At 44.7% G+C, this 22,202-nt stretch overlaps 8 protein-coding genes across 10 annotated transcripts; 5 read left to right on the plus strand and 3 right to left on the minus strand.

Moving 5' to 3' along the window:
• Positions 1-1,387: 1,387 nt before the first annotated feature.
• On the plus strand, positions 1,388-2,816 carry BCIN_01g07980 (hypothetical protein). The gene is made up of 3 exons (XM_024690727.1): positions 1,388-1,757; positions 1,815-2,379; positions 2,458-2,816. Exons 1-3 carry the CDS (start codon positions 1,583-1,585, stop codon positions 2,600-2,602), a joined length of 885 nt encoding a protein of 294 aa, XP_024546496.1. The 5' UTR covers positions 1,388-1,582; the 3' UTR covers positions 2,603-2,816.
• A 211-nt stretch (positions 2,817-3,027) lies between these two features.
• On the minus strand, positions 3,028-7,043 carry Bckha1. Its single transcript, XM_024690728.1, has 6 exons — positions 6,702-7,043; positions 6,305-6,632; positions 5,697-6,107; positions 5,285-5,645; positions 4,924-5,231; positions 3,028-4,871 (listed from the first exon to the last, which is right to left on the minus strand). Exons 2-6 carry the CDS (start codon positions 6,464-6,466, stop codon positions 3,384-3,386), a joined length of 2,730 nt encoding a protein of 909 aa, XP_024546497.1. The 5' UTR covers positions 6,467-6,632; positions 6,702-7,043; the 3' UTR covers positions 3,028-3,383.
• A 2,895-nt stretch (positions 7,044-9,938) lies between these two features.
• On the minus strand, positions 9,939-11,451 carry BCIN_01g08000 (hypothetical protein). The gene has a single exon (XM_001560991.2). It carries the CDS (start codon positions 11,229-11,231, stop codon positions 10,155-10,157), a length of 1,077 nt encoding a protein of 358 aa, XP_001561041.1. The 5' UTR covers positions 11,232-11,451; the 3' UTR covers positions 9,939-10,154.
• A 573-nt stretch (positions 11,452-12,024) lies between these two features.
• BCIN_01g08010 (hypothetical protein) lies at positions 12,025-13,109 on the plus strand. The gene is made up of 3 exons (XM_001560990.2): positions 12,025-12,221; positions 12,309-12,755; positions 12,825-13,109. The coding sequence occupies exons 1-3, from the start codon at positions 12,189-12,191 to the stop codon at positions 12,984-12,986; spliced, it is 642 nt and encodes a 213-aa protein (XP_001561040.1). The 5' UTR covers positions 12,025-12,188; the 3' UTR covers positions 12,987-13,109.
• Positions 13,110-13,356: 247 nt separating this feature from the next.
• BCIN_01g08020 (hypothetical protein) lies at positions 13,357-14,937 on the plus strand. 2 transcript variants are annotated; one of them, XM_024690730.1, is made up of 3 exons: positions 13,357-13,484; positions 13,668-13,835; positions 13,934-14,937. In XM_024690730.1, the coding sequence occupies exons 2-3, from the start codon at positions 13,670-13,672 to the stop codon at positions 14,866-14,868; spliced, it is 1,101 nt and encodes a 366-aa protein (XP_024546498.1). In that variant the 5' UTR covers positions 13,357-13,484; positions 13,668-13,669; the 3' UTR covers positions 14,869-14,937. The 2 variants fall into 2 exon arrangements, with proteins under 2 accessions (XP_024546498.1, XP_024546499.1); XM_024690729.1 differs by having other exon boundaries at positions 13,357-13,835.
• A 10-nt stretch (positions 14,938-14,947) lies between these two features.
• On the minus strand, positions 14,948-17,297 carry Bcgcn20. Its single transcript, XM_001560988.2, has one exon. It carries the CDS (start codon positions 17,235-17,237, stop codon positions 14,991-14,993), a length of 2,247 nt encoding a protein of 748 aa, XP_001561038.1. The 5' UTR covers positions 17,238-17,297; the 3' UTR covers positions 14,948-14,990.
• Positions 17,298-17,453: 156 nt separating this feature from the next.
• Positions 17,454-19,859, plus strand: BctubA. Its single transcript, XM_024690731.1, has 7 exons — positions 17,454-17,606; positions 17,742-17,765; positions 17,819-17,844; positions 17,914-17,955; positions 18,012-18,066; positions 18,119-18,909; positions 18,966-19,859. Exons 1-7 carry the CDS (start codon positions 17,595-17,597, stop codon positions 19,357-19,359), a joined length of 1,344 nt encoding a protein of 447 aa, XP_024546500.1. The 5' UTR covers positions 17,454-17,594; the 3' UTR covers positions 19,360-19,859.
• Positions 19,860-20,000: 141 nt separating this feature from the next.
• Bcass1 lies at positions 20,001-22,058 on the plus strand. Of its 2 annotated transcripts, XM_024690733.1 has the most exons (6): positions 20,001-20,190; positions 20,278-20,357; positions 20,428-20,533; positions 20,587-20,659; positions 20,712-20,782; positions 20,853-22,058. In XM_024690733.1, the coding sequence occupies exons 2-6, from the start codon at positions 20,343-20,345 to the stop codon at positions 21,824-21,826; spliced, it is 1,239 nt and encodes a 412-aa protein (XP_024546501.1). In that variant the 5' UTR covers positions 20,001-20,190; positions 20,278-20,342; the 3' UTR covers positions 21,827-22,058. The 2 variants fall into 2 exon arrangements, with proteins under 2 accessions (XP_024546501.1, XP_024546502.1); XM_024690732.1 differs by lacking the exon at positions 20,001-20,190 and having other exon boundaries at positions 20,194-20,357.
• Positions 22,059-22,202: the final 144 nt, after the last annotated feature.

Raw genomic sequence — 22,202 nt, forward strand, 5'->3', positions numbered from 1 at the left:
GGAGGTGAGAGTTTTTGGAGGGAGAGGGGAGAACGGAATGTTTCCATGCTTTTTATGCTGGCTGTGCGGTGCTTTTTATTGGTGGGTGGATGGGTGGATGCGTTGAGGAGATTGGGGATTGGGGATTGAGATTGAGATTGTGGGGTGTGGTGTGGTGTGGTGTAGTGAGGTGGAAGAGAGGTGTTGATATTGATATTGTTGATTTGTTTATTTGGTATGGATAGTTATGTGTAGCTATACTACACACACACACACACACACACACACACACATATATATATATATATATATTATAACCCTAAGAATTTACACAAGGTTATCTGGTCGAGCAACGCCATCAAACAATCAGATAACGTGCCTGATCAATCCCCATCCATACACATACATCATCGCATCCTTCCTTCCGTATCAGCACACACTGTATGTATATATGTATGTATCAAGGACGAAAACAAGAAAATTGGCAAACCCAATTTCCAAATGCCGGGTTGACTTGCCATTCCCCCTTCCCCTTCCCCTTCCCCTTACCATTTCTTCATTCCGCTCTTTGTTTGGGGTTTCGATACGCTGGCGTGTGTGATGAGAGGGAAGGAAAGGAAAGGAAAGGTGAAAAGTGGGGTTGTGGTGGTGTTAAGCGAGGCAGGGTGTGTTAAGGTTACTTATTTGGTATCTTATTCTACCCCATCCTATCCTATTATCGAATCGCTGACGCTACATCGCATGCATGCATACTAAAACATAAATCCCCGGTACTTGTAATTTGTTCCGAGGTTCTGGGTCGAGATTCGAGAACCCCTCGTGTCCCTCTCTCCCTCTCTCTCTCTCTCTTTTCGGGGATAAGTGTTTTGTTTTGGGATTGGGGTGGAGGAGATTAGTGGAGCTAGGCTGGATATGGACGGGTTTCCGTTCTTGGTTTGCTAGTGTTGGGATGTGTCATAGGAGATGGAGATGGAGATGGAGATGGAGATGGAGATGGAGACGGAAATCTTGGAACGGGGATTGTACGAGTTGTTGGGAAGGAAGGAAGGGGGGTTTGGGTTGGGGTGTGAGGGATGTAGGTAGCTATTCTATTGCTTATTTGCTGGGGAGATAGTTGGTGGGGAAAGGTGGATGGAGTGATGGGATGGTTGGTCTTGCAGGGAAAGTTCCCCAGATCTGCAAGCCATGCATGGTGTTTGGACTCTGGAGAAGACCGTCCGGGGAAGAGGACGCTATGGAAAGTGCAATCTGGGGAATGAAAGCACACGGCAGACCTGGGGACCGGTGTTGAATGACACGGATCTTCGTGCGGAAAGTCTAGGCAATGCAATAATGCAGTTGGAGACAAGAGATGAGTGCTCAGTTAGGAAAGTGTATATAATATCGCGCAGGCCAGCTTTTGGATTCTGGGGATTTTCATTTTTATTTCTTCTTCTTGATTGAGTAGGGAATCTCGTCTTTTTTCTTTTCTCTCCTAATCCTATTGTGCTTCACTTCATCGCTTTCCACCGTTGACACTCAGTCTCGTCTTGATATCATATTCTCTCATCTCATACTCTGAGCTTTAACTTTCGCCTCGCAAAACATCACATCTTGTTTAATCATGTCTTCACTCGATACCTCCCACGATGATATCCATCACGAGAAACCATACGTGCAACACGTGGCCGGTGGACCCGATCTCTCTCGTCAAATAACCCTCCAGCTAAACACTGATCAATACGAACGACTATTCTTCCAACCCTCATCCGCCAAAGGAGATCTCGTGAAACGACTCGGTAAGCTTTCACTTCTCCTTCTCCCCTCCCCAATCCCAACCCACTAACCCCATCCAGGAAATCCCACCCTCCTCGGCCTCCTCGGCTTCCTCGTCCCCTTCTCCTCCACCGTCTTCTCGCTCCTCACCTTCCAAGGCTCCTCCCCCACCTCCCTCGTCTCCATCGGCGGAACCTTCTACATGTTCGGCGGCATCGCCATGTCCATCGCCGGAATCTGCGAATTCGTACTCGGCAACAGCTTCCCCTTCTCCGTCTTCATAATCTTCGGCGTGCACTGGGTCTACCTCGGATTTCTCAACGATCCGCTGCACGGCGTAGCCGCCTCCTACGCCACGACCGTCAACGGGGTCGCGGTGCCCGGTGCTCTGAGCCAGGAATATAATGCCGGACAGGGAAACTACTCCGTCGTCATGGCGCTCATTTGTTTCGTGTTCCTCTGCGCTAGTCTGCGCACCAACGTCCCGTTTGTAATTGTGTTCTTCACCTTGATATTCGTGTTTGGTTTTCTCGCAGCCGGGTACTATCAATTGGGATACAATCCCTCGGAAGCGGGCTTGGAGCATACAATGCACATGTTTAAGATTGCGGGTGGGTTTGGCTTTGTGACTATTGTAATGGGATGGTGAGTTTTCCTTATTTCTTTTCTACTCTCAACATGTCCCAAGTGCGCAACGAACAAGATGCTAATCGAATCATGTAGGTATTTGGCCATCATCACATCGTGTGCATCGACGGGAGTACCATGCCCATTACCGATTTTCGATTTGAGTTCCAAGGTCTTTTTCCGCAATAGGGAGGCTGCGAAGACAGAACATGCGGGTGCTGTTAGGACTGACATGGTGTAGGTGTGAGAATAAGATGTGAGTCTGTTTGACATGAGGAGATATGTTGAGCGGATGTGATTTGTATCGAATTATACATGATCGATTCATAAGGAATATGTGTTAATGAAGGGATTAATGAAGGTTGAGTGTATGTATATATTGATATTCCTATTTTTGTGTTCAAAATGAGCTAGCTTGAGTAACAAATAAATATATTGATAATCTATTTCAATCAGAATATAATGACTAGATCTCTTGATGTATTGTAAATCGTTACAAGTAAGCAAGTCGCCGTCATATCCTCACCCATTGTGTATCCAATTGTTTATATGGTAAGCATCTATTTTGACTACACTCATGCCATAGTAATAAGGAAGAACTATTTTGTCATAATAATCTGTTGTAAGAATCACATAAAACAAAACAGTGAGGCCAAGCAACGATCTTGGTATCAGATGGGTCAATTGTTAGTCAAAAAATCGTATTCAGAAATTGAAGGTAATGTTAAACCGGACCAGACGCATTGATCCAAATTTGGATATTAAAAAAAACGCCTATGTGACTTCCTGGTTTGTCAATATGATAAACCACCACATGTATATCCAGCATGTAAGACATGAAAATTCACCACGTATATCGTATCATATCGTATCATAAGGTATCGTATCCCAAAAAACACCAAGTCCTATGCTGTACTGAAATCCCACATACACCTAAAGCACCACTGTATATCTGGCCCATCGAAGTAGCATGAGCTCCACTTGAATATTATCCAAAGTATGTGGCTCTCACAATGAACTCTTCAACTTTCCAGACTTCGCCCTCCGGCTTGAATGACCAAAACACTTCCTCTTACTCCACTGCTAATCAGTGTCTCCGCTGTCACTCCTACGGTCTTCCTCATCTCCTTCCCACTCTCCCCACTGGCACTTTCCTCATTGATTAACGCCATAGAAAGTGAGCTTTTACCTCTGCCTGCAACGATCAAATCTCCTGCATTTCGAGGACTTTGACCCAATTCCACCTTTGCGTGATGCAAACAATCGGTCAATGGAGTTGTAGTCTTAACATCGACAAAAACTACTCTATTCATTAATGCTTGAGGTAGGGAGTCTCGTAATGTGTGTAGAAGAGCGGTGTCGGACGCAGCTGCATTGTAAAGGTCCTCAGTATCAACACGCTCCGTGATACGCAACGCCGAACCAGAACTACCACCATGTTGAGAACCGGTAGCAGTGGCTGGACGAGAGCTATGCTTCACTTCATGAGTCTTGGGATTATGAATGGGAGTGATAAAATGAATGATGGTTGCGGTGATGTTGCTGTTTTGTGCAAGTTGAAGAACAAAACGAAGAGCAACACGATCATCAGCGCCACCGAAAAAAGGGAAATAAACATGGTGACTGCGATCTGCGATAGGAGCAACTATATCCGCACGTTGACTACTGCGAAGACTGAGTCGACTAGCACTTGATGAGAGATTGCGAGGCTCCCTCAGGGTTGGTCCGCCAAAGCCGCGATTGATGAAAATAGCAATATTGCAATTAGCAATATCAAGCGTCTTCTGGATGAAAATATCTTGGAGACCGCTTGAGAATGAATCATGATGGATTTCGTTGACTGGTAGAATACTAGGTTCGGTCCAAGGGATGAGAACTAGATCTGAAAAGTTGTCTGCTGCTTGTGTGGCCAAAGCCTCGGCATAATCCGACTCAGGAACGACAGAAACCCCACCTGAGACGGCGACGTTATTTAATTGAGCAAAAGTGCGGAAAGCATTAACGACTGGATCACGGTGTGTGTATTCATCCACTTCGGCCATGACTGAAGATGTACGGTCAGTGAGTTCCAGCAAGCGAACGCCATGAACCTCAAGTGGAAGTTTCTTGGGAGTCAATGATGAAGGAGTACCATCCTCATCCACGGTTTCCAATTCGGCCTTTGTTCTGTGAACTTTCGTAACCGTACTCGTATTATCTCCGCCCAAAAGTGCAATGAAAGTGAACAAGCTAGGAAGACTATCAAGTCTGAGGTAGACAAGAAGTCGTCGGACTTGAGTGGATTCTAGCTTTTCCAATGAACGGTCCGGGGTATAGTCGTCACCCTCAGGATGAAGTCTGTTACCTTCCCAATCGATTTCTCCTTTCTTCCAGGCCTCAAGTTTCTTTTGGTACCAAGGTGGATATAGTGCGGTTGTTAACGGCGTTGTGGCAACGGTAGTGACAAGTGCCATCACAACAAATATGGTGAAAGTCCTTGTTGACAAAATTTTGGCTTGCAAACCAATATTCTGTTGGTGTTAGTATAGCCGGCGTGATCAGTTTCACATATGATCAACTTACAAGGACAATTAATTCAACGAGACCTTTACAACTCATCAAAACTCCAATACTGAGACTTTCACGCCAAACAAGCCTACAAGCCTTGGCCGCAAGCGTACCTCCAATTATTTTGCCTGAGAATGCAACAACAATGATTGCGATAACATAAGCCCATGTAATTCCATCGTTTAGAAGACCAAGATTGGTGCTCAATCCCGACAAGGCGAAATAAAGTGGTAGAAGCAGCACTGCGACTAGATCCTCGATCTTTTCTGTGAGATGAATAGCAAAACCACCTTCATGGGGACAAATGAGTCCAGCGAGGAAAGCTAAGATTATGGTTAGCTAAGTTTATACCAAGCATGATTTAAACTGATCTTACCTCCAAAAATAGCGTGAACTCCAATGATGGCAGTAAACCAAGACGATGTCAGAACGATTAGTATTGTGAGAGCAACCATTCCCTGAGAGGGGCCATTTTCGAGACTTCCGTTGCGGCGAAGGATATACCTGAACACAGGACGAACAGCATACACTAAGAAAAGACACCAGCCAACACAAACGAGCAATACCCATAAAGCTGCGAGTCCCGATCCGTTATTGACTAATGCAACACAGAGGGCCAAAAGAATCCACCCTGTCACATCATTACCAACTCCAGCAGCGAGAACTGTAACTCCTACAGGTGTAGAGAGGAGGTTCAACTCCGTAAGGATTCTGCATAGGACAGGGAAAGCTGTGATCTATAGCGAATGTCAGTAATGTATTCGATTGGATGGAGATTAATCTCGTACCGCAAGAGCTGTGCCGACAAATAGCATATAGACCGGGAATGAGATATGCACAGTCCCCGGATCATTTCGAAATTCGTTATACAGACCATAAGCAACAGCGCAACCCAAGCCGAAAGGCAATATCATTCCGGCCAATCCTACACTCAGGGCTACTCTCCAGTTGCCAAGGAACAGTCGCATATTAACTTCTAGACCAACAAGGAAAAGAAAAAGTATCAATCCGAGATTGGCGGCCATATTCAAAACTGGCATCGAGGCAACGGGGAAGATAGTTTCCTGAAACCCAGGGATGCGCATCATGACTGAAGGACCCAAAATGATTCCACCTATTACTTCTGCAATGACTCGAGGCTGTCGAAGTTTAGACAAAGGGTAATGAAGAAGGCGACAGAAGATAATGATGATGCCGGCCTGTAATCAAATGCAAATTAGCCAGATCCATTCATGATGCGCAGAAGACCGTTTTGTTGATTGAGCAAAATTATTGTGCGGATTTGACATTCTGTAGGTCTTCCTGCAATGGCCGCATCGTGCTCTGCATGAACAACCATACGTCCCACTATCGACGCTTGCAGGGGAATGCGCAAATCAGTAAGAAAGAAGCATACCTGAATGATGAACAGAACAATGGGATTTGAAGCACTGTAGACAGTAGGATTGCCTCCCTCTAGAATCCCACCCTGCGGGGCGGCGCGATGTGTAGAAGTGGCGCTGGCAGAACTACTGGCTGCTGTGACGGCAGTCGCAATCGACGAAGTGAGAGTCGCCATGATGGCGGTCCGAAAATGATATGGTCGTTATCCAGGAACAGTGTCGATGAACGAAACCAAACCTCGAAAGGCCGAAGAATTAGAGGAAGGACGGTCGATGCAGTCGTCAATTATTATATTAGTGCGAATGCTTAGACGTCAAGACAACTAAGTTTTAGCTATTGAGCTACCAAAGTATATTAGCAGATGGACACATCTTATTAGGTACATTTAACAAAGAGATGAGGGGACATACCTTTTAACATCTGAAGATTCAAGGGTCTAGCATGATCCTGAGCTTCATTCAAAGTGTGTGATGGCTCTTGGCTTGCAGGATCCATTTTGGAGGATTGCAAACATTATGATTGGAGGGAGGGAGGTCGAGAGAATATCATGAGTTTGCTAGTGAATTGAATTGAAGTGAATTGAATTGTTCTTAGTTCGTTTTTGGCAATTGACGCCATCCTGGAGTGAAAGCGTGAAAGATATGAATCAAAATTGATAGATGTTTGAAATGGCGGGGGGATGCTGGGGTTCGGCTATCACAGGCTTACTGCAAATTGTATTGGTTGCAACTCAAGAAAGAGTGGATAACGCCTGAGATGAACAGGTACGGAGCGGAGTCTCTGAGACTTCTAGACCCTTGCTTATCTGTTATCACTGCGATATCCAGAGAATGCAATCAATTTAGCAGTTAATTATCAGCAATTCCTCGAGCATGCACCGGTGAGATCAGTCCAAATGTTTGCTAAATGCATAGTGCATTCTTGTTCACTTGGACCTAACCGAATGATCAACTACTTTTAGCGGTGGAAAGGGGCTGTACAGGGAGCTAGAAAGCATTAGAGAAATCCGCAAAGAATCCAGAAATGGGCCTAGACTTTGTTCCGATTGGGTAGGTGTTGCCATGTGGCATTTCACATCTGTGCCCTTCCTGTCGGAATCCAACCTACCTAGCAAATTCGAAAATCTCTCAACCTGACAAGCCCAGCCACTTCGAAACAAATTGTCACATTCGCAATATCACACCATGAATCTTCAATGCATGTGTGGCCCACGTGCAATATAGCTTATCCCAATTTCATGGAATTGGTGAGATGAAAGAGCAGAGCAGTGGCTATTTGATCTTGTCTCATGATCACTGAGTCGGAGTTGCGAAGCTTGTTCCTCGTAAAGCGTCTGGAGTAGAGGGACGTCAATGAGCATGGCCGCATTGTGGCGATAGTAGTAGCCCAAGCCAAGCATTCAAGCCTCAAGAAAGAAATGTCTCTCAATTTCTTACAGCAAAAATCTCTGAATATCGCGGCTCGCTCGCATTTCGTTAGTGGGATGCATTGTGAGTAGGGGTGTATTGTGAGCTAAGGTGAAAGCTCTAGTGCCGTGTATCTCATTGACTTGGTATATCAAAAGCCATCGGAAGAAGGTTGGCAACTTCATCTATTCTATCCTCATCACAGGGTGAGCTTCAGCCTATCATCTTTTCAGTTCGTTGTACTCCGTTAGGTAGCTGGGCTTTCGATCTGCGGAAATGTATGGAAATAGATGATAACAGTGACGACGACCAACGAGCAACGACAGGAGAAGCAGCCCCTCATCCTTGAAAGCAACTTCTCTATCAAGTCGCTCGCCATATCTCATGCTGATAATGAGCTGGCGTGCCGCGTATTGCCGATGTTTCAGCCGCCTCTCCTGATGAGATTATCCTCATGATCGTTCTGTATCACTATCGTGCTTTTGGGCTTGTGGAAATCAAGTACACAACTCAAGGATATCTGGTAGACTTGTTTGAAAAGACACTTTCAGGTCTGGCGGACAATGTATGGAAAAGAAAGTTTTCAGCAATACTTGAAGCAGTCTAATATTGGGTACCAATACAACCACACAGGTGCGGGGTATCATATTTGATACAACTTGTCCTACTGAATGCACTTCTCGCATGTAACATCTGGCTACGGATTTGAGAGAAGCCTCCAAATACTGTGGTCTTCTTCACTGCGGGTGTCGAGCACTCCAATATCAAGATTTCTTGGAACTGCATGATTTCGCTAATTGCAGATCCTACTAGTATCTCAGAGATCTGCGAACATTCTGATATAATTTACTCACTATGACTACTCCGAGAGTTTAAGGATAATGCTAGTAATTGTTTTCTCTCATGAATAGGAAACCTATTTCGAAGCGTTATGACAGTAAAGGCGGGAGACAAGGGGCGTTTATTCGCCTGCTTCAATATCGTGGGCGCGGGGTAATTCATATATATCAATATCGAATAGTCTCCGAACCCCCACCTCCATGAGCTCCAAGGACATTCGGGAAATAACTTGCAGATGTGCTACCACACTTGATTCTGAAACGCTAGGTCCTTGTGGAGCCAAAGGTAACACAAAACAGTGGCCCGAACTAGTCAACATTTGAGCAACCTCAAACTTCAAATTTTGTATTCAGCCCTGAGCCCTTGAATTGGGAAGTCATGTGGATGAACCTAAATCAATATCATATTGTTTGTATTTCAACTGCGCCCTTATTGAATCCAATACCAGCTACTAGGTACTAATAAAGGTCACATTTTACGTCAAGTCATCCCCGAGGCATTAGCCTTCCCAGAGAGCAGGAATTTGAACAACTCAAATATCCTAAGATTGTAACACAGCACAGTATTTACTTCTGATATGGGGACCACAATGGAACTGTATGGATAAAATCTAGCCATGCGCTTTGCATCGTTTTCATTGTTCTTTTCAACACTGCTTTGAGAGCCCTATCAAATCTGACCGGCACAGCCACTACCACCCTTACTAATAAAAGCATCATGATGGGCGCCAATATGGTTGTTTGACATACTTATCCTGCTTGAATTCTGCATGTACCATCGCATGCTATACTTTGATACGAGATTCAACACGATCTGGACTTATTGAGCTTTATCATCACATTACCATGATATCCAAACCACAACCCATCATTTCCACCTCTGAAGATCACATACTCATGTTCCCTTTCTGCAAGCCCCAAAATTGCCCTCATGCCGTCTCTCTCTCTCTCTCTCTCTCTCTTCTAAAAGGAAATCATATGTGATAACAACTCAGTAATCTGTTCATTTCATCAAATTCGAGTTTCGATTCTCACGGTTTCTGAAAAGCGAATCGAGAGATAGATAGATGAGAAGTAAAAGAGTATGTAACGAATCAAAGGAGGGGGGGATTACTTAACGCGGTATCGATTGATCTCGATCTTTAGAGTATGAAGGGGATTGGGGTGAGCTTGCCGAGGATGGGATTATTTGCCTCTTGGGAAGAAAGTAGAGCGTGGTTTGGATATGTGATTGAAACTTCCCAGTCCAAATGGGGAAGCTGATATGTTATCCTTTTGGATGGAAGCGGAGATGTTAAGAAATGGGCAGAATCAGAGGCCAAGGAGTGGATGGTACGATGTCACTTCGAGTTTGGATGAGAATGTGAAGCTGAAAACGATTATTGATCATCATGTATCAGTCTAGAACCTTAGTGTATTGTAAGCTAAAAGATGATCAGAACCAAAGAGATGTGTAGGAAGTTGAGCAGAATTTGAAGAAATGTAAAGTATTATGCGCTCAGTTCTGGTTCGCTAAGCATCTCTTAGGTAGAAATTTGAGCTAGTAGTCTTCAAAAGAACAATTCAAATTACTTTTATGTGTAACTTTTGTTGAATATAGACCGAAATTCTAGATTCTTCAATTGTTCACTGCCCCCACAAAATCTCTCAAAAATAACCATCTTGCTTTGTCTGCCCATCCACTTTCCCTAAAGCTATTCGCATACTGAGGAAAGAAAGATGCCACATCTTTCAATGTCTCATCATGAGCCATAACAACTAATACTTCATCCGATGCGTCCACTTCCATGACTTTTTCAATCGTTCTCTCTGCCTCATCTACATCATGCGCTACCCCTGTTCCATCATCCCTTCGCGCTATCACATAAAATGGTTTCTCCCTATCGTTATCACGGAGAAGAGGTTCAAAGAGCGAACCCGGGCAGATCGTGCCGGAACTCGACAAAGGAGCTGGTGTGAGAGATTCTGGAAGAGGATGATAAGGTGAAGGTCGAAATTCGCCTCCGTGATGACACGCATCACCTCCCATAAATACATAGGAATTCGGATTCGTTTGGACCTTAGCTAATGCACACATGTGGCCGATAGCATGCCCTGGACTATTGAGTAAATAGAAAGAACCATCCCCAAAATAATCCAACGCTTCGAAGCGGCCAATCTTGAGACCAGAATTGAAATCTATCTCACGCAGTTCACGATTGGCATAATCGCTTTCAAGGATAGGAGAGGCAGGATTGGAAGGGTAACCCGGAGTGAAGACTTCTTTGAAACCGGGGCCAACAATCAGAGCGGTGGATTCATCAAATGTACTAGGATCTCCAGTATGATCCCAATGCCAGTGGCTCCAGATCACAGCTTCAATATTGGCAGCCGACACCCCATGTTCCTCTAGTTGCTCACGTACACCCTTCTGGACAGTAACTTTCCAGCCGCCATCTTTGATGCGTTCGGTAATGCGGGGAGCGAGGTTCTCCCAGTCTCTACGGACACCAAGATCGAAGAGGAGGGAGCGGGAGGAGGGATGCTCAATGAGAAATGAGTAGGCGGGACCGGAAATGTGAGTGTGTCCAGAGATAGCGGGGGAAGCAAACGCGGAGAGGGGGATACCGGATACGTGAGTAGTAGTATCGATGATGCGGACACTTACGGTGGTGGAAGAGGGGGGAATATTGAGATTTGGGGCTGGTTTGGGCATAATTGCGAAGGTTCCAATGAATCAGGAGAGGTTCAGTGTATCAGAGATATATACTTTGCAGGCCTCGCACAAGCTGTTGTGTGGGAAACTGTGAATATATAGTAGCAATGAGTGCATCTGGCGTGATCGTTTCTAAATTACTTATCAATAGTTCTCCCACCAATCGAAGTTATGGGTCTACATATGATCAAACTCTATAACCAATTCACAAATAAGAAACGGGGAAGTGGCATCTGACGTTATACTGGCAGCAGAGCCCTAGAATGAGGAATGATAGGACGTAAAGAATACTTATCATCGAGAATTTGTATAAAATCTTGGCATCTAATTCGAATTGATGTGTGATTCAAATGCACATGGTTGTCATGATGACTCACGACGTGTATGGCCATCCTGAAGATTTCATAACACAGATAGTATACAAAGAATGGAAAAGTATATTTATATAGGTAATACTGCATCAATCAAGAATGACGGATGAGGGCTTCATTCACGAATAACCGCAGAAAGGCTAATCATTGTAGAATGGGGTTGGGGTATAAAAAGCACACAAAATATCATTGTTTCATATGTAAAGGTTGGAGAGAGAGATTGATACCAGCACGTGACTAGGTGCTCAATGATATGCTCACTAGATGTTTTTATTGTTGTACACTTAACAGCAGCAAGAACAACCGATTATCTGTTATATAGTCAAATACCAGGGGTGAAATTAATAAAGATTTTGCAGCAGGCGAAGTCCGCTAGCTAGTTGACATTAGTACGGCATACGGTATACGACCAGTGACTCCCCGGACACTGGGATCACGAACTTTTGAACAATTTTATTTTCACGACTTTTAGGTAAACTCCGGGTGTTTAAGTGCAATAAAAAATCTTGGAATAGATTCATATTTTCTTCGTCAAGTTACACATATCTACATATCACATACACATATCCCACATATCATATTAAAGATGGTTGTCAAAGAATATGTGACCTATAACCAGGTATGCGCGCACACAGAAACTCAAGATGCCCCTCTGACCTCATATTACCCCTCCGAGCAAAGAAACACCACTGACAACCTTCCTCAGGTCCACAAACTCTGTCAAGAGGCCGCACCACGCATTCTCGAAGAATTCCAACCTCAACTTATGATCGCTATTGGCGGTGGTGGATATGTTCCCGCGCGTATTCTGCGATCGTTTTTAAAACAACCCGGAAGCCCTAATATTCCAATCCAAGCTATTGGTCTTTCGCTATACGAACAGCTTCCTCCTACCCATCCCTCGGCTTCAAGTACTCCAGGAGAGGTTGAGCAAGTGGGCACAAAGGTCACAAGAACCCAATGGTTGGATTTGAACAGCTTGGGTAACATGGAGAACTTGGTTGGAAAGAGGATTTTGATCGTCGATGAAGTTGATGATACACGAACCACTTTAGAGTATGCTGTCAAGGAGTTGGAGAAGGATGTTGAGGCTGCTAGACAAAAGTTGGGTGGTCAAGGAGAGAAGACTGTCTTCTCTATCTTTGTTTTACATGTAAGTGGTTCATCGAGTCTTGATATGCGCGACTAAAAAGGGAATTTACTAATGTGTTGAAATCGACAGAACAAGAACAAGGAAAAGAAGGGTACGCTCCCTGAGGATATGTTGAAGGATGATAGATACCTCGCCGCAAGAACTGTTGAGGATGTATGGATTTGCTATCCATGGGAGGCCCAGGACATTGAAGAGCATGATGAATTGGCTCGCAAACAACCTTCGCAATAGAATTTTCACTTAATAGATTTATTAGTTTGCAAAGAATGGGAATAAAGTAAAACTCAAACATTTGCGATGTTGTTTCTTGACCTTCGGACGAAGATTACAAAGCGGCCAAATATCGCGATCCTATATCAAATCTTCCGTCATTCTTGCATCGAGTCAGCAGCTTCTTCTGCCCCATTGCAGAATCTTGCAGAAGCAGATGTATATCGTGATAATTGAGCATCCTTCTGTCATTCTCGCATGGAATCAAAAGCCTATCAGGAAATTTCATGCAACTTCTTATCTTATCTTAGCGCCGAAAACCCTGAGAGGTGCAGCGGGGTAATTGGATCGATGCTACTCTCAGCGGGTTGTGACTGTACCACACCACAGTGAGTACTGAACAAATACTCTGGGATGAGACGAGTGGGTGCGACTTCGGTGAATCCCCAAGTTTGGATGATAAATCTAAATATGCCTGGTGCTCTCAATTGTGACCAATATCCACTAATGTCTACCCGGGTGAGTTGATTTACTTACGTTTGAAATACTATTACGTTTATTATCTCGTTCTGTTCTCATCGTCTGTAAGCTCGGCACATAAAGCTCCATTGCCCTTTGCGAGCTTCTGATGTCTGCTCTTTCTATATCTATATCTTATCTACACAATTGCCACTAATCGACTCACTTCACTTACATCCACAGCCATGGGCGAAATTCCTCAACACCAAGAGCATATCTTGTGTCTTCTCCCTTTTCCAGAGGACTCCAAAATTCTGGACAGGTTGAGACAGAAGTACAACGTGGAGATTACATACAAACAGATATTCTTTGGTGTAGGAAAAGCATTGGAACTGGCGGATGTGCCAGATGGTAAGTTCACTCACTATCTTGCCATTTCTTTGTCATTGTCATCTCATTTCCCAATGTGTGGAATTTGGGCTGTCTAACAATATCATTTCGCCTCTCAGAAACCTGGCATCATGCAACTATACTCGTTACACTCTCATCCTTCCCCCCTTCCGCCGAGAAAGCTAAGAATCTCAAACTCATCCATCTTTTCAGCGCTGGCACAGACAGGTTGAGCAACACTCCGATCTGGAAAGACACCAAAATCCCAATTACAAACTCATCCGGTGTGCATGGACCGCAGATATCAGAATGGGTTATCATGCAGATTTTGAGCCATTCACATAAGGAGAAGCTATTGATTGAATGGCAGAAGGAACATGTTTGGGGAGATTACAAACGATTGGGTGCAATGAGAGATTGTGTGGGTCAAAGATTGGGTGTTCTTGGGTATGGAGCCATTGGAAGACAAGCTGCGAGAATCAGTAAAGCCATGGGAATGGATGTTATAGCATATACGGCATCGCCTCGCACAACTCCTGAGTCTAGAAAAGACGAGGGTAAATATATCGTCCCCAATACTGGCGATCCAGATGGCACACTTCCGTCTGCCTGGTACTCCGGGCTCGACAAGGAGAGTCTGCACAACTTCCTTAAACAGGATATCGATATCCTCCTAATTGCCGTTCCCCTAACGCCACAAACTCATCACTTCCTGTCCGCAGCCGAATTCGAAATACTGGGTTCCAAAACAAACGCCTTTATCATCAATATTGCCCGGGGTGGTATTATTAATCAAGACGATTTGATCACATATCTGAAGAAGCCCTTAAGTGAGGGAGGTTTAAGGGGAGCTGCATTGGATGTTACGGACCCAGAACCTTTACCTCAAGATAGTGAGTTGTGGACCTTGGAAAATGTGGCCATTACACCTCACGTCAGTGGGCTTGGGACGACGTATGCGGAGAGGAGTTTCGCAATTTTGGATGCGAATTTGGATAATATAGAAAAGGGGAGGAATCTTATTAATTTAGTGGATAGGAAAAAGGGGTATTAGGCGTGCTGTGAATAGTGGGGATGTTAGATATTAAAAAACGCTAGAAATAGAATCATCATATGACTTGCAATCTGAGACTTGAACTTTGATAAATCGACAAATTGTAATTTTTTGAATGTTTCCTAATGAGCCTGCACAACACCACTTGCATCCGCCTGTGCTGTGATTCTCTTCTTGTACGCCTGGACATCTCCAGGGAATTTCTCAACTGTTCCATTGTCACAAACCCAAAGACTTGTGCAAACTGTTTGCAACATTGTAACATCGTGACTAACCATCAGCACACCACCTTGGAATGCATTCAATGCTTGACTCAACGCATCCATAGCTTCAATATCCAAGTGATTGGAAGGTTCGTCAAGAACCAAGATGTGTGGGTTTTGTAGAGATAGACAGGCGAATGCGACACGAGACTTTTGACCTCCGGAAAGGAGTTCCATCTTCTGAAGACCAGTCATACCGGTTATACCGAAAGCACCGAGGTGGCGACGATATTCTTCGTCGGTTTTTCCGGGGTAGGTCTTGGTCATGAAGCCGACGGCGCTGGTGGTTAGATCGAGAGCATCGACGTGATGTTGCGCGAAGAAACCAATGCGGAGTCGAGGGTTTTGAGAAATAAGTCCTCCGGTAGGAGAGAGCTTTCCGATGAGAAGTTTGAGGACGGTGGTTTTACCGGCTCCGTTGGGTCCGACGATACCAATTCGGGAGTCGAGTTGTACGTCCAGATCGACGTTGCGGAGTAGGGGCTTGTCGGGAGTATAGCCGAAGGATACATCGGTCATTTGAACAATTGGGGGAGAAAGTTTTTCCACCTCGGGGAATTTGAAATGAACCGTGTAGACGGATTCGGGGGCTTCGAGGATCGGCATCTTTTCCAACTTCTTGATTCTGGATTGGGCTTCGGAGGATTTGGCAGCGTTGTAACGGAACTTGTCGATGAATGCTTGGAGATGAGCACGTTGAACCATTTGGTTCTCGTATTCTCGTTGTGCTGTCTTGCGGCGTTCTTCCTTTGTAGCATAGAAAGATTCGAAATTGGCACCCTTGTAGTAGTCGAGACGTTCGGAATGTTGATGGATGATATCAGTTGCAACTTCGTTCAGGAATGCTCTGTCGTGAGAAACTACCAAAACAGTACTTGGATATCCTTGAAGGTAGTTGGCCAGGAAAGTAATAGAAGGAACGTCCAACATGTTAGACGGTTCGTCAAGAAGTAGAAGATCAGGTTCACAGAACAGAGCTCTAGCCAATGCCAAACGCATACGCCAACCACCAGAGAATGTCTTGGTAGCAAATTGTTGTCGTTCAGGAGAGAAACCAAGACCTGCCAAAATGGTTGCAGCTCGAGATTCGGCTTTATCAGATTCCATCTCTGCAAGCTTGCCTTGAATATCACCCAATGTTTGATCGAGACCCTCACGCTCTTTGTCGAGCTTCTCCGCTTGCTCAGAGGTATCAGCCATTGATGATCGTTCTGCTTCCATGTCTGCAAGTTGTTTGGAGATTTTGACTTGTTCGGCAAGTAAGTGTTTTCTCCACACATCAGCATCAAGTACAGCTTGTAATGCAGGTGTATCATCTCCACTGATTTCTTGCTCGACGTGAAGAATGGAAATGTGGGTAGGTACGGCCAATTCTCTCCTTGCCAAAGCTCTCAATAAAGTAGACTTTCCGATACCGTTCTGACCAACCAAACCATATCTTCGGCCATAAGCCAAGGTCAAATTTGTATCTGACAAAATTCTTAAACCACCAATAGAAACGTCGATATTGTCCACCTTGATGTCCTTGCTCTTTGTCGATTGACCTGATCCCAATTGCAAAGGATTGACAGCCATGAAGAACTCTTCATATGACTGGGCGTCATCGGGTTGATTGATAAGTTTAGAAGCCTCATACTCGACGGCCTTGAATTCCTTCTTGCTTTGTTTAGCAGCAATCTTTCTTTCTGCTTTCTCCAACTTCTTTTTATCAACCCTCGACTCTACTTTTCTAACATTTGCGGATTCCAAATCAACACCTCCAAGAGATACACCCAAAGTAGACGACATATTCCTCTGAGCCCCAACTTGGATGGCTTGGTCTAGTCGTTTGGCAGCGGAAGAGAGCTGCTTGTTTTGCCCACTGCTATCAAATTTTTGAACCCATTTCTCCACTATTTGATTGATCTTTGACTGATTCTCTGGGCTCGGATCACCAGAAGCTGATAGTAAGAGCGCGGAGATAGCAACGGCTGCTTCTGATAATGGTGATGGACCATTTTGGTCTGCCTCGACATATGCATTTGATGCATGGGTGAGGTACCCAACTGAATATTCCGATAGAACCGGATCAATGTTGGGTAAGAAAGCTTTGATTTCGTTCTCCATGATGATTAATATGATACAGAAAGTAAAATATCAATTCGTACCGCCAACAAAGGGACCCTCTACACGAATCGACTACTTTGATGCGAATTGCCTCACAATCCGCAAGTTTATTTTCACGTGATCTGCAGTTTTCCGCTGTCCGACTTACTAAGCCCGTTGAGGAAATTAATCCCCACTAGCGTTTTATTTGTTTACCGATTACTCCTGCCTAGCGGTGAACAACAAACTCCACTATCCACAAGGACATCTCAGCAATCCTTAACCTCTTAATACTTCTCTATCCTCAACCTCGACTTCTCAATACCCAAACTCCCATATCTCAATACCTCAACACAAGATCCTAAATCAACCTTCAAAATGCGTGAGATTGTATGTATTCCTCTCTCTTCATTTACGATTTCTACGCCTTCTTGCAAGACGCGTCGACTTTACCCCTGAAAAGCACCCCACTATATATTTTTTAAAAGTAACATATCGCTGACCAAGTAACTTTTCAATCTACAGGTCCATCTTCAAACCGGCCAATGTGTAAGTAAACCCATCCAAATGTATTCTATGAGCTTTGCTGACAATCTGCTCAGGGTAACCAAATTGGTGCTGCTTTCTGGTACGAGATCTCGGATCTGCGAAAGCTCTGCTTCGCGACAACCTCAGATTGCAACTAACCATATCACAGGCAAACTATCTCTGGCGAGCACGGTCTTGACGGTTCCGGTGTGTAAGTAAAATCACAAATTCTTCTCGTACTTGAAACGTTACTGATATTGTTTACAGCTATAATGGTACATCCGATCTCCAACTTGAGCGTATGAACGTCTACTTCAACGAGGTATATATACACAATTTCGACTCTGCGAAAACCGTCCGCTAACCCCTATAAGGCTTCTGGCAACAAGTATGTTCCCCGTGCCGTCCTCGTCGATTTGGAGCCAGGTACCATGGATGCTGTCCGTGCCGGTCCTTTCGGTCAACTCTTCCGTCCCGACAACTTCGTTTTCGGTCAATCTGGTGCTGGTAACAACTGGGCTAAGGGTCATTACACTGAGGGTGCTGAGCTTGTCGACCAAGTTCTTGATGTTGTCCGTCGTGAAGCTGAAGGCTGTGACTGCCTTCAAGGATTCCAAATTACCCACTCTCTCGGTGGTGGAACTGGTGCCGGTATGGGTACGCTTTTGATCTCCAAGATCCGCGAGGAGTTCCCAGATCGTATGATGGCTACCTTCTCCGTCGTCCCATCGCCAAAGGTTTCCGATACCGTTGTCGAGCCATATAACGCAACTCTCTCTGTCCATCAATTGGTTGAGAACTCTGACGCGACCTTCTGTATCGATAACGAGGCTCTTTACGATATTTGCATGAGAACCTTGAAGCTCAGCAACCCATCTTACGGAGATCTTAACCACTTGGTTTCCGCCGTCATGTCCGGTGTTACCACCTGTCTCCGTTTCCCTGGTCAACTTAACTCAGATCTCCGAAAGTTGGCTGTTAACATGGTTCCATTCCCCCGTCTCCATTTCTTCATGGTTGGATTTGCTCCTTTGACCAGTCGTGGCGCACACTCTTTCCGTGCTGTCACCGTTCCAGAGTTGACTCAACAAATGTACGACCCTAAGAACATGATGGCCGCTTCCGATTTCCGTAACGGTCGTTACTTGACATGCTCTGCCATTTTGTAAGTTTGCCCTGTAATCAATCTGCCAAAATCTTGTAGAAACTAACTTTCTGTAGCCGTGGTAAGGTTTCCATGAAGGAGGTTGAGGACCAAATGCGCAACGTCCAAAACAAGAACTCATCCTACTTCGTTGAGTGGATCCCTAACAACGTCCAAACCGCCCTTTGCTCCATTCCTCCCCGTGGTCTCAAGATGTCCTCCACCTTCGTTGGTAACTCGACATCCATCCAAGAACTTTTCAAGCGTGTCGGTGATCAATTCACTGCTATGTTCAGAAGAAAGGCTTTCTTGCATTGGTACACTGGTGAAGGTATGGACGAGATGGAGTTCACTGAGGCTGAGTCCAACATGAACGATTTGGTTTCCGAGTATCAACAATACCAGGATGCCTCGATCTCTGAGGGAGAGGAGGAGTACGAAGAGGAGGTCCCAATTGAGGGCGAGGAATAGATATCTGATGTCATTCCTACTTTGCTTCTTTGAGAAAACGACGGGCTGGTTACTAATCTTGCATTAGTAGCAACACGATGTCGAATCATATTTATTGATAGCAAGGTTGATAATTTCTGAAGTGTGGTTTGTTTTAGTCTTTTTGTTAATTAGGAGCGAGTGGTATTGAGGGCGTAGAGCGACTACACATCGTCGATACCCTATGGAGTAGTTCATCTTGATGGATTAAGAAGTCAAGACTATTTTACAACTTGATGCCTACTGCAAATTTATATGGTGATGTCAAATGTGCTAAATATCCCACCTAATACCGAAAGAGTCTACTGAGACCCCTGCTAAGATAAGGTTTCACGCATTTATTATTGCGATGGACTGTCAGGGTATCTTCTCTACATTCATTTTGAGTGGTTCCATATCGTCAAGATCATCACTTCCATGCTCACACCTCAATGCACACGAGAAGAGTCTTGAGACAATTCAAGTCGATTAGAATCGCTCCACTTGAAAAGTATCAGTTTCTGAAATCAGTTGAACATGCATTTAGGAAATATCTACAGAGGCACTAACGGTCAATGTCGGGTGTACTTAAGTTTCCACTTCCATACATGCAACACTGCATCAGTCACGAAAATTCTTTTCTCGTCTTCTGATAAGAACTTCATGTCATGTATTTTGGTCAGAACGTTTCAATTGGCTGTCTTCTCTTTAACTGCCACATCTGACAGGGGAATATGGTAAGGCTGGCAATTTCAACTAACCTCATTCGGTTATCTTTGTGGCTGAAGAGGTGAAAATTTTGGTCTGATAAAGAAAAACATTGAAGGAGAGCACGTAGGTCAACCCCACCATTTCATAGACTATTGTTGGGGCCCGTCCCTCAATTGAATCCACAACTGACATTACTCATAACTTTCCAAGAATATAAACAAACTTGACCTCTTCAATTACTCCTCATACAATTTTCACATATACAAAACTTCAAAATGGCAAAGGATAAGGTAAGATTCAACCTCAATTGTGCACAGAATAGAGGGGAACAGAGCTTGAGCTGATGCTTGTTGATTTCAGGTCTGTCTCGCCTACAGTGGTGGTTTGGATACCAGCTGTATCTTGGCTTGGTTGATTGAGAAGGGATATGATGTTGTCTGCTTCATGGCCGATGTCGGCCAAGAGGGTACGATACTCTACATTTCTACGAGAAGCAAGACTTTACTAATGAGAGAGCAGAGGACTTCGAAGCTGCCAAAGCTAAGGCTATGAAGATTGGAGCTGTTGCATGCTACGTTGAGGATTTGAAGAGGTATGCAAACTTGTCCATTCATGTGGGAGATCTCAATTGACATTGCATCCAGAGAATTCGTTGACGAACTTTGCTTCCCTGCCGTCCAATGCAACGCCATCTACGAGAACGTATACTTGTTGGGTGAGTCATGCACATATACTATATCAGAAGACCTAAGGAGAGTTTCGAGGCTAATGGGGTCGGAATATAGGTACATCTCTTGCCCGTCCAGTCATTGCTCGTGCACAAATCACAGTCGCCCAAAAGGAAGGATGTATTGCTGTATCTCACGGTTGCACTGGAAAGGGTAACGACCAAGTTCGATTCGAACTCGCATTCTATGCTCTTCAACCAACCATTAAAGTCATTGCCCCATGGCGTCTACCAGAATTCTACGAGCGTTTCGCAGGCCGCAACGATCTTCTCGAGTATGCTGCTAAGGCAGGCATTCCAGTCAGCAGCACAAAGGCAAAGCCATGGAGTATGGACGAGAACTTGGCACACTGCAGTTACGAAGCTGGTATCTTGGAGGATCCAGATGTCACCCCTCCAGAGGATATGTGGAAGTTGACTGTTGATCCATTGAAGGCTCCTGATCAGCCAGAAGACTTCACTCTCGTTTTCGAGAAGGGTCTCCCAAAGAAGCTCATCACAAATGGCAAGACCATCACTGATTCAGTCGAGCTCTTCCTCGAATCCAACGCCATTGCTCGTCGTCACGGTGTTGGACGTATCGATATCGTTGAGAATCGTTTCATCGGTCTCAAGTCCCGTGGATGTTATGAAACTCCTGGTCTCACATGTCTCCGCTCCGCCCACGTTGATCTCGAAGGTTTGGTTATGGACCGTGAAGTCCGTGCTCTTCGTGACCAATTCGTCACCTACAACTACTCTAAGATCCTTTACAATGGTCTTTACTTCTCTCCTGAGCGTGAGTTCATCGAGGAATCTATCGTTGCTTCCCAGAAGAATGTCAATGGACAAGTCAGATGCCGTGTGTACAAGGGTACCTTCAGTGTCTTGGGTCGTTCCTCAGAGACCGAGAAGTTGTACGATGCAAGCGAGAGTTCAATGGACGAAATTGGTTCATTCGCTCCTGCGGATACTACTGGTTTCATCAGCGTTCAATCTATCAGATTGAAGAAGTATGGTGAGGCTAAGGCAGCTGCTGGTGAAAGACTATAGATGGATCTTGACACCATAACGGCTTGAATTTAGTCTGAGTCTTGGATTGGACCTGAGACATTCGGGAACTTGCAACATCGCACAAAATGCAGATGAGACACCGATTGCCTCCGGTCCTCGGAGTGCAGATGGGAATGGGAATATGTAAACTAAAATGCTACACAAAAGTCGCATATGAATGAAAACAGACCAGCTTGTTATTGCCAGTGCCGCTTCAATTCATGATGATTTATGTGTTTGTTTCCAAGAAAAGACTTAATGATGATTACTAACAGATATCTGGATCTGCTCTTGGTCAGGTACCATGCTGCACTCGCTTGACCCAAGTACACCCCCTTCTCGCCTGCATCATTTTCATCTGATCTCCCTTGTGTCA

This window comes from Botrytis cinerea, chromosome 1, assembly GCF_000143535.2.
Source record: "Botrytis cinerea B05.10 chromosome 1, complete sequence".
Lineage (NCBI taxonomy): Eukaryota > Fungi > Ascomycota > Leotiomycetes > Helotiales > Sclerotiniaceae > Botrytis > Botrytis cinerea.